Raw genomic sequence first — 10,843 nt, 5'->3', positions numbered from 1 at the left:
TGTATAAAGCCACTATATAATCCAAATTATTTTGATTGTATAAAGCCACTATATAATCCAAATTATTTTGTCACATTATTATTTCTGACACCATTAGATTTAACAGACAGTAGATATTGTAAAGTTGGTGAAACATTTTGCAATATTGACTTTTAAGTCATTGAGAAAAATAGTCCTTTGTAAAAATGTATCCAAAATATGTAGAATAGAAGGTAAAGTGTTTTTTTATGCTATCAGTTGAACTTAATACATATTTACAATAAATAAAAATACATTTATTTCCAAATAAATATTTGGAAGCTATTTGTTTGCAAGTTTTTTTGTATACCATTTTGAAAAGCTTCAAATCTGACCCTCAAAAAAGATCTTACATTTGGAAATCCCTTAAACATATGAAAAACAGTAAGTGGCATGAATGACAATCATGTTTACAAGAGTATTACACTGCTAAACCTCAGTACAGCTCGGAGTAGTATACTCGGTATATAACACATCAATGTGTTGATCCTGAGGCCTTTGATAAAAAACAGCATATAGAGTTCTAACAATTTGTCCGAATCCAAATTAACTCAATTTGTCATTTGTTCTGTGATGATGTCTGCTATTCAGCAGCTTCTTCTCTGAATGACAAAATACTTTTAAACCAGACAAAACGTACAGTTAAAAGATTTGGACAGTAAGCAGAATCCTGTTCCAAAGACGGCCTTGTTTCTTTTATTTTATTTGATCTTTTTTTGGGTTTTACAGACGTGCCATTCCCTGTTATGTCTTTAAATAACCTCCTGTTTCTTTTAACTGTTTCTGGGCCGCTGTCCAAGAAATATTTATTGTAAATGTGAATGAAAGAATAAACAAAACAAAGAGGAAAAACATCAGCTTTGTGGCGATTTAAAACGTGAACTGTGTTGGAGCTCTGTAGTCTTCCATGAACAGCTAATATACATTAAAGGGAACCAATTCTGCAAAATTACCAGTTAGCATGTTTTTGTATTGCCATTTGGATCTCAACTGCTTCTAAACACAACCAAACCTTTAAAAAAAACCACCCAACTGTTTTGGCAATAAGTTGATGTAATGTCACAAATCAGCAGATACAGCCCTTCACCTACCAATCCCAGGGAAGTCCAGACGGTTACCTAGCAACCCAAGCTGATCTCCAGCATGTTTGTCCAGCTTGTTTTACCACTATATGTGCTGTACAATGGCTATTGGAAAAGGCTAGTGCTTTGTTGTTGACTTTATCATTCAGAATCTACTTGTTGCATTCTTGTTGGTTGTGCAGGAGGCCGAACTTCTGCTTTTCAAAGATGTATAGCTGTATAATTGCTCTTCTACTTGCAGGCTTCTTCTTGTGTGAGTATAAATGTTGAGTTGGGGGTTGCGGCCAGCAGCAGGTTATTTGGATTTAAAGCGTCAAGAGGCCCTAAAACAGTTCATTAGGAAAGAAGCTCAAAATAGGCAGAACTGAAAAGACTAAAATCTCATTATTGAAAAACGGAAATTAAGCATAACATAGCAGCTTTTAACATTGTAAGAGATCATATGGAACTAAGGGGCTTTTTAGAGCAATATTCCTGGAGAAATTCAGCTCATTTTTTAAAAATGCAAAATTGTTTCTTGTGCATAAAGATGCAAACTTTGTTTTGAATGTTAACCTCACCTCTGTTTTGTCTGATTTTCTACTCCATTTGTTTGGAAGTAATAAATACTGATTTAAATTAGGATGTCTGTTGAGCACAAATGTTATTTTAAATTAAAAAGGAAAAAAAATATATATATATATATATATATATATATATACACACACACGGGATGGGACGTTTAATTACAAAAATCCCATTTTTGTTGTTCTTTAGCAATCCTTATGGAAGACCATCTCGGAAAGGAGATGGACGGTTTGACAGAGAAAGGCGGCAGGGGAAAGGAGGAGGAGGAGGAGGAGGAGGAGGAGGAGGAGGAAGAGGACTTCCAGGAGGTGGCAGCAGTGGTTTCAGAGCAGACCGACCTGGAGGCGCGAGAAGCCGGTTAAGTTGGTACAAAGTAACGGTGAGGCGATTCTTTATTGATCATTTTGATATCCCTGGATTTTAACGTATCAACCGAGATTATATTGAGCATTTTCTGATCGTCAGATACCACATGGAAGAAAATATGAAAAGAAATGGTTGATTACAGCTCTTCAGAACATCTGTGCGATTCAATACACACCTGTACAGGTGAGTGTTGGCGCTGCCTCATTAGCTTTTCTTGATGAATATTATAGAACAGTGACTGAACCGTTATCTCCTCATTACTCCGTCTAGTACCACGTTGACCATCACAGGGCCCATTTCTTTGTGGAGGATTCAGCTGCAGCCAACGCTCTGCGCAGATGTTCTCACAAGATCACAGATTCAGACGGCTATAAGGTATGATGGAGCGCCTTCTGATTATCAGTCGGTCATAAAGCAAATTTTGTCTCACACTTGAATTGAACAGTTTTTGTCATTAAGCTTGTGCACAAAAACTCAACTGCATTTTATCTATTTACTTTCCTTTGTTTCCATTGGTCCCTGTAGGTGGAAGTACACGTCAACCCAAGTAATCCACCATCCTTCCTGCAGTCGGACCTGAAGCCTGAAGACTTGGAGCACCTGAAGGTGAGCGCCGGACATTTGAAACCCTCAGGTTTTTTTTTCTATTCAAAATGTCTTTCCAGTGTTGAACAGTACAGTTTAGCTTTTTTTTTTTTTTTTTTTTTTTTAACCATGGCAAATAAAAACAGAAGTTACCTCCTTCATTTATATTAACTAGTAGAAAAAAGTTCAACAAATCGCAGAAGGTTCTAAAGAACCTGATAGAAGAAGAAGAAGCCATTTCATAACTAATTTGTTTTCATGTTCTGAGTCAGATGGAGTTCAAAGTAGAGCAGAAGTGTTTTTAAATTCCCATTTCACAAGTCATTTTAATTTACTGGATGTAAATGATGATGTAAAAGCTCCAGTAAGAAGTTCATAGGTGTGCAGGCTTAAACTCAACTGCTCTGGGAAAGAAATGGATAGTTAAAAAAAAATCTAATTGCATTGACTAGAAATGGAAGAGATGCATAGACTAAATCAGCGTGTGTAGGCCTTCCTCTCTGAGGAGGAGGAGGAGCTCATTCATGAATGTCGATGTTTTATCTTTGACAGCAATGCATGGCGAAACGCTTTGATGGTTCCCAGCAAGCACTTGACTTGAACAACATTCGAACTGACCCAGGTATATAAATATTTTCCTTCATGAAGAAGTAGTGAGATCTTTTATCTTTTGGCTGTACAGTAAGTCTTGTAAAGTTTGTTTTGTAATGAATTAACATTCTATTTTTGAGTTCTTTGTAGTCCAGAGCATAAATATGTGGTAACGTCTACATCAGCTCAGTTAGCCAACACTACAAATGGATTTGTGTTTATTTAACAGACTTGGTGTCTCAGAACATTGAAGTCATCTTGAACAGAAAAACGAACATGGAGGCAGTCATAAAGATAATTGAAGAAAACATTCCTGAGGTAAGATTCATGGTGATCATCAGATAAGCAGAGAGATGTGAATAAAGCATCAAATCGAGCCACTATTGGTTCTTTTCATCTTTCCAGCTGGCGTGTTTGAATCTGAGTAACAACCGTATTCACAAACTGGATGATCTTACGGACTTGACGACCAAAGTGCCGAATCTGAAGGCGCTCAATCTTTCTCAGAATGAGGTGAGACGAGTTACTAAACTGACCTTTAGACCCGGGGTCACGAGTGGCTCCTTAAATCATCGGGATATAAATATTAAAGAACCAATTAATACTTTTAATGACTATAAAAACAAATGCAGATTTTATATCAGTTTTTCAGATTTTTTATGGGATAATAGCTTAGATTTTCACATCAGAGTTACATTAGTACCAGTAATATCTTTTTATATCAAATGTTCTTGCTGTTTGGTTAAACCTATGCTTTTTTTATTTCCTACCAATGTCAACATCACAACTAAGTGCAGGCATCTATCCTGTGTTTGCAAAAGTTCTTAAAATGATGTTGGTTTTTTTCTAAATGACAAATTTCCTCTTGTAGATATTTATCAGAAATTATAAGTTCTCTTTTTCTTTAAAAAAGGTTTTGTAACATTTATGACTAAAATTGTATTTGGCTGAATTGAGGGCAAAAATAGCTGTATTGTAAAGGTTGCAGACCTCTGATCTAGAGTCAGATTTTCAAACTTTTTCTGAAAGTAATTGGTTTTGCTGCATTTTATTTTTCGAGTGTCAGAAAATATAAATTCATGCCTGGTATTTATCTGTCACCTAAAATCCTATTAAATACATTAAAACTTGTGGTTTAAAGTGAAATCATTAAAAGCGTATAAATACTGCATTGCATTGTAATATGCTAAAAACATTTTTTCTCACACCACCTGTCCTTTTGTCCGTTTCTGGTGTGGATATTTTAGTTAAAGACGGATCGTGAGCTGGATAAGTTAAAAGGCCTGAAGCTGGTGGAGCTGTGGCTGAGCAGGAACCCTCTGTGTGACCTCTTTAAGGATCAAGCTGCGTACATCAGGTCAGTCAACGATGCTGTGCGCTGATGGCAGATGTTTTTGCAGGGGAATGCCAACATGTGATCTGGAAGTGTCACCGACCAAATGAGATAATCCTCCGCTGGAGTTGTTTCAGGTTATTGGGGTTTTTTTTAACCATAACTACTTATTTTACAGAGCAGGGCGAACATTTCGACCAAGCAACTGATGTCAACTAAATACTTTGCTTGTGTCTGTACAGCAAACAGAAACCATCTTAACTGCACCAGGACAGATGGTGTCCCAGAGGACTGATAAACAAAGCCATTAATAAGATTATTTCCAAAGCTCTGATTGCGTAATGTTTGTACTTGCACCAGAGCACAGAAAGTAGTTCAAGACATGCAGAAGTTTTCTTTGTATTTGCATTAAATGGCAATAAAAATGTTTACTGCTGTCCAACTTTGTTTTCCTTTCACACTGCTAGCTAAACATTCCTCCCTTCCAAATGTTGCTGCGAGGACTCCAGACTGCAGAATAATCTGGTCTTTCTTTCAGTTTGCTTAAACCCATTTCACTCTGAGCATTCAGCCTCTTGCTGGCAGTTTTCAGTGTCACTTTGGGGAATCGTTTTCAGCTTTGGTTCTCTGGTTATGGTTCTCCGTTGATGCTCTACCCGGCACTCCCCTGCTGTCATTCTACATAGTTTTCCTCTCATCTGTTGCTAAACACACAATCCTCATATCAAATCCTATCAAAATAAATTCAGAGTGACGCAGGAAAAAAAAAAATGTTTTGTGCATTCCCAAACTCGGAAGTTACAGCACTGCTGTTTGCATGTGCTGTATTGGAAAAGGAAACTCATTGCCATCTTGAAAGATGTTTGGACGAAGCAAAGAAAATGTGCAGCCATTTTCTCCCCTCCCCTCACAGCATCAGTGCCCTGTCGGCGCCTGTCTCAGGCGAGTATGGAAGGCTGGATAGCCTATGACGGGTAAGATCCCACCTCGAAACCTCGGGACGACCTAAGGCAGGCACAGTCACGATTACTCTGCCTCAGTCCCCCGTGAGCTCAGGCTCAGCAAAAGCACGGCGAGACAAAACATAAGAGTCGGGACTTCACAGGCCAAGCCGTTTGGGCAGAGGTGGAGCGGGATTTACCACGGATCACTGATCCATGTGAAGAGAGCCAAAGAGAGAAATTTAGTCTCTTCCAATATGTCTGATCTTACGGGCTACAACAGCCCCCCCCCCTGCTTTACAGTGCAATAAACGGAAATGTTGGCAGGTAGCCTTCATCTTAGAAGAAACGGATTCTGAAGTTGAAACATGGCACAAAAATCACCCAGAAAGCTCTTCAAGTTTCCAAAGGCTGCAGCCGGCACACACAAAAAAAAATCACTTTGATGAGCATATGGTGCTGCATCTTATCACTCCAGTTGTCTCAACTGTTCACGTAGCTGCTCTGTAACAAATGGAGCTAAGAAACAAACAAAAAAAAAAAACAACAGAAAAACGCACATCAAAACAGAGTTGTGCTAACTCCTAAAACTGCGCTACCAAAGCTGTAGCTGCTAAGCTTGTTCAGAAGAGGAAAACTATAAAATGAGTGGTGGGACTGCTGGGTCCAGCTGCTTCTGAGACCTGCTGTCCTCTTTGTTTTTTCAGCTCTGTCCTCAGGTTGTCTATCTCTGCTGTTTCCACACACACACGATTAGTTTTGTGATTGACTCCACATATTGGGGCCCGTTGTGACCATTTCTATGTGAAACTGACCTTATATTTTTTACCCAGACGTAGACTCGTCTCTTCCTCAACATCTTGGTGAGAGTTTTGTGGGGAGAGTTAACACAAGACTGGCGGTAACCACCTCTCTCCCAGCCATGCATAACCTCTTTGTTTTACTAACTCAACATGGATGTGCACCTTGGTTTCCAGCTCAGTCTAGTAGCTGCTGGTGTGTTTGTATGTGTGTACTCCTAGAAAAGTGTGCTTGTGTTGCTCCTCCATGTCAGATCTTTGTATATCACCAAAATGGGGGGGAGAGCGTGAGTATACTGCTGGTAAGTACTCTCTGGGTTGGGAGAAGGGTGCATAGCATAAAACCGAGGGACATTTGGAAGACAAAAATTCTTTTGTTGCTGTAGTGTACTCATTATTGAATCTACATGATGACATTTGAAGGAAAAAGTAGCATTCTGAAGTTAAATTGGGTCAGCTGGGGATCTGCTTAAATTTTCCTGTTTGCATTGTGGGTAGTGTGGGATGATGATCTTTTGGTTTTTTGTCGTTTTTTCTGCACCAGTGCCGTGCGGCAGAGGTTCCCTCGGCTCCTCAAGCTGGTAGGTCCACATATTAATCTGTCAACGTCACTGCTTATCAATTATCATCATCACCATCAACTTGTCTCTACTAACTGGTCATATAAAACCAATGCATCTTGAAAAACTTGTTCTGAGGACTTCTTGGCATTAAAACTATTTTATGCATCCTGTTCTTGGTCATATTTTGTCACAGTACAACCACAAGTTAAAATAAGCCATCTGTAGGCAGACAGGGGAAGTGAAGCTTTGTTTTTATCTAAGCCCAATCCAAATCTTAGAGGTGTAAAGTGCATTTTTATTCAGGCTCCCTATGCCACTCCTTTCACTGCAATTAAAGCTGCAGGTTTTTGTGTTGCGTCTCGACCAGCTTCACATGTAGAAAGACTGACATTTTTTATATTCTTTTAGATTTATGGATGATTTTTGTCCATCACTTTTTGCCACATATCCTCAGTTATATTTCAGTCTGCACTTTGAGCTGTTGAAGATTACAGGTGTCATATATGCAGTATTTTTCTTGGCTTCTATTAGTTTTTCCATTCTAGTCTGTTGCCCCATCCATCTTCACATCAACTCTTGAGTGGCTGCTCTCTCCCTACAGGAGAAATGTGTCTACACTGCAGAAACAATCTTATTTTTGATCTACTTTTTCAGAAAGATACAGGAGCTTATTTTATAAGTTAATAATTTTTTAATATTGATGAAAAGGTGCTAGTTCCACTAGTAGATTATTTCACTTGTAAGATGTTTTTTCCATGTTTTATATGAAATACTTTTTAAAGAAATTATTGCCTTAAAACAAGCTTCTTTGTCTTACTAAGGAAGCTTATTTGGATGTTAGTTTTTTTGTACTTCATGTACTAAAATATTTGCACTAGAAACTAGATAAGATTTGGTAAGATTTTGTTTTTACAGTGGAAATGCATTCTACACCTAAAGATTTTCTTAATTTAAATCTGAACATCAGGTATCAGCTTCCATTCACTTCACAACAGAAATGTGCTGCTTCACTTCGGTCTGCAACATTATGCTCCCAATAAAATACAACCATAATGCGGCAAAATGTGGACATGTTTCGTCACATTATGAATATTTTGTCACTGCTCTGTTTACATGGGTTGACATGCAGATGGTTGACCAGAAGAATCGCTCATGATGAATCTGTTTTTCCTCTGGTTTCCTGTCAGGATGGACACGACCTCCCACCTCCCATTGGATTTGATGTTGAGACGCCGACTGCCATCCCGCCCTGCAAGGTTCGTTCATTACTGTTGCGCTCAGACTGTTATTTTCCTTCTTTACTACCTTGTCTGTTTGTATTAATGCTTTATTGTTGAATATTCTCTTTAATGCGCCTTAAGAACGTCTTTATTTGTTCATTTAGGGAAGCTGCTTCGGATCAGATGAAATCAAGTCCCTCATCCTTCGGTTCTTGCAACAGTGAGTTTTAAATTTCACCATGTTGCATATTAAAAAACATAAAATCCTCCTGTTGTATCCTGTAACGCTCTGGAACAACATGAGAGAGCCTGAATGTTTGACTGTGTTGCAGGTACTACAGTATATACGACTCTGGGAACAGGCAGCCTCTGCTGGATGCCTACCATGATGGAGCCTCGTTATCCATCACTACACCCTACACCTCCCAGAACCCCTCCAGGTAGGACAGCAGTACAAGAAGCCACTGAAATTCCTCAGTTGCTCTGATTTCATTTAGGAAAGTTTTTTTTGTCTAGAGGATGCTTCTTAAATCTGAGCTTAGCAGCTGTATTTTTGCGTTTAGGAGCAGTCTGGGCGAATACTACAAAGACAGCCGAAACCTGAAGAGGATCAAAGACTCCAGTGAGTTCAAGCTCTTCATTCCATGTTTTGTCTGTTTCTTTTAGATGCCTGATGTTTTTTAATTCTCTCTGCTTTTAGCAATGAGATTTCGGCTTCTGAAGCACACTCGACTGAACGTTGTGGCGTTCCTCAACGAGCTGCCAAAAACGCAACACGACATTGCCTCATTTACCGTAGATGTGAACACCTACACCGTGAGCTGAAGCTTATTCCAGAATCCTTCACGTAATCTTCTCTTCCTGTTTGGTTCCTCTGTTCAATAATATTTCCTTTTTACAGAATACACTACTATCATTCACAGTCAGTGGAGTCTTTAAAGAAGGTAATTTTGGGAAGTTCTTGATTTAAATTTTAGTTTTTATCCACAATAGAATTTTGCGCTGAACTGGATTTTGTTTTGTTTTATTTTCAGTTGTTGTTGACGGGAAGTCCAGAGAATCTACGATGGCCTTCTCCCGGGTCTTCATCACCGTCCCAGCAGGAAATTCTGGGTTAGTTTATTAAATGGCCATCAATAGGCGCCATATTTTTGTGAAAATAATAAACCCTGCAGATATTAACAAATAAGAGATGCTCAAGCTAGTTAGAAGTAGTAGAGAAAATATAATCTCGATTCTCTGTTTTCAGTCTGTGCATCGTGAACGATCAGCTTTTCATCCGAATGGCCACCACAGAGGAGATCCGCAGAGCGTTCGTGGCTCCAGCCCCGACCCCGTCTTCCAGTCCCGTCCCAACCCTCACCGCACCACAACAAGAGATGCTCACTGCTTTCTCACTAAAGTCTGGCATGAACCTGGAATGGTCACAAAAGTGAGTCTTATTTTTACTGACTTATTTTTATGAAGTGTTTCTGAAGACAAGTGTACTTATATTTTGAAAACCTTTGCAGGTGTCTGCAGGACAATGAGTGGGATTTCAACAGGGCAGCACAGATTTTCACCCAGTTGAAGGTAACATTTCACACCAATGTTCTGTTTTTAAAACAAATGATTCGGTCAGCTGAAACCCTAATATTCTTCTTTTTCCCACAGGCGGAGGGCAAGATCCCAGATGTAGCCTTCATAAAGTGAATGCTTCCAGTCAAACCTCTGTGAAATAAAATCAGCTGTAATTTTATTTAATACATTTTTCTTTTATTGTTTACTTCTTATCAAGATTAGGTCTACCTGTGTTAACTATTTTATCTGCTAAATGGCAACTTTGACCTGAGGGCTAATGATGCAGTTTTTGTTGTCAATGCAATGTTACTTGATAGTCATTTGTATAGACACTAGTGGAAATGTTCATAGGATAAAAACATACAGTTAGGATTAAAATTTGTTGATCTGAATTCCTTATTGTTGTACGTTAAGCAATAAAATATATTTTGACAACTGTTTTACATCTCTTTTTGTTGGATCATAATTAAGCCAAAATTACAAAAAATCTATGCATATTTGCATTTGACATAAGAAAAAAACTTTCTGTAAATAGTATTAGTAAATAATAGTATTTTACCTCCAGATGTATCCTTTGCTACTAATAATCAAGTGTACATGAAAGAAATGCTAAGTTAATGCATGTTAGGCAATACAGTTTTTTTTACTTAAAAATTAAATGTTTGCATTTTCATATGCATTTCTAAGTGGATACATAAAAGTCTGCAGAATGTGACTATTTTTATTTTCTGTCAGAATAATTGATAAAATACTTGATTACTAAAAATTGTGAGTTGCAACCCTAGATTTGTTACATTTAAGTGAGCTTGATTGAACAGTAAAAATGTCTGGGGGAGGGATGGTTTGGAGGTATAAAATCAAATCTTAGTCAAACTAACATGCTTGTATTGTGGATATAACAAAATATAATTTCCTTTTATTTTTCCAATACTGGATTGTAATATTTGTATTAAAATTGAACCAAACATTAACTGAAAAATCTGGTCTCATAAAATATGGGCATTTTGGATTTGATATTGATAGAAACGTGATAGCCTCACACTTAAATGTAATATTAAAGTTCAAAGAACTTGCAAACAGATTAATCTTATTTACATAGTAATAGTACATAAACATGCCCTGAGTAAAATGGCGCTTGGATAGTGTCCTCCTGCTTCCGGGTTTTGCGTTCGTCTCGGTGACGTATTACGCTCTAACGCTCAATGTACTTTCAGTTG

At 38.1% G+C, this 10,843-nt stretch overlaps 1 protein-coding gene across 2 annotated transcripts in view; it reads left to right on the top strand.

The window, feature by feature from the left end:
• nxf1a (nuclear RNA export factor 1a) overlaps positions 1–10,064 on the top strand; it is a 21,553-nt gene extending 11,489 nt beyond the window's left edge. The window contains exons 5-23 of one of the 2 annotated variants that reach the window (XM_015017878.1): positions 1,857–2,046; positions 2,133–2,216; positions 2,304–2,408; positions 2,559–2,639; positions 3,171–3,240; positions 3,439–3,527; positions 3,615–3,722; positions 4,457–4,566; positions 6,828–6,864; positions 8,034–8,102; positions 8,231–8,286; positions 8,399–8,506; positions 8,630–8,688; positions 8,767–8,882; positions 8,968–9,010; positions 9,101–9,179; positions 9,316–9,498; positions 9,578–9,638; positions 9,720–10,064. In XM_015017878.1, the coding sequence (XP_014873364.1) occupies positions 1,857–2,046; positions 2,133–2,216; positions 2,304–2,408; positions 2,559–2,639; positions 3,171–3,240; positions 3,439–3,527; positions 3,615–3,722; positions 4,457–4,566; positions 6,828–6,864; positions 8,034–8,102; positions 8,231–8,286; positions 8,399–8,506; positions 8,630–8,688; positions 8,767–8,882; positions 8,968–9,010; positions 9,101–9,179; positions 9,316–9,498; positions 9,578–9,638; positions 9,720–9,758 (1,687 nt within the window). In that variant the 3' untranslated portion in view covers positions 9,759–10,064. The remainder of the gene's footprint in view (positions 1–1,856; positions 2,047–2,132; positions 2,217–2,303; positions 2,409–2,558; positions 2,640–3,170; positions 3,241–3,438; positions 3,528–3,614; positions 3,723–4,456; positions 4,567–6,827; positions 6,865–8,033; positions 8,103–8,230; positions 8,287–8,398; positions 8,507–8,629; positions 8,689–8,766; positions 8,883–8,967; positions 9,011–9,100; positions 9,180–9,315; positions 9,499–9,577; positions 9,639–9,719) is intronic. The other variant, XM_015017879.1, reaches the window with a different exon arrangement.
• Positions 10,065–10,843: the final 779 nt, after the last annotated feature.

Source organism: Poecilia latipinna, unplaced genomic scaffold, assembly GCF_001443285.1.
Source record: "Poecilia latipinna isolate Pla-1442-1.1 unplaced genomic scaffold, P_latipinna-1.0 Scaffold2199, whole genome shotgun sequence".
In the NCBI taxonomy this organism is placed as follows: domain Eukaryota; kingdom Metazoa; phylum Chordata; class Actinopteri; order Cyprinodontiformes; family Poeciliidae; genus Poecilia; species Poecilia latipinna.
The sequence above is the reverse complement of the archived record's forward strand: the minus strand, read 5'-3'. Positions and strand labels throughout refer to the sequence as shown.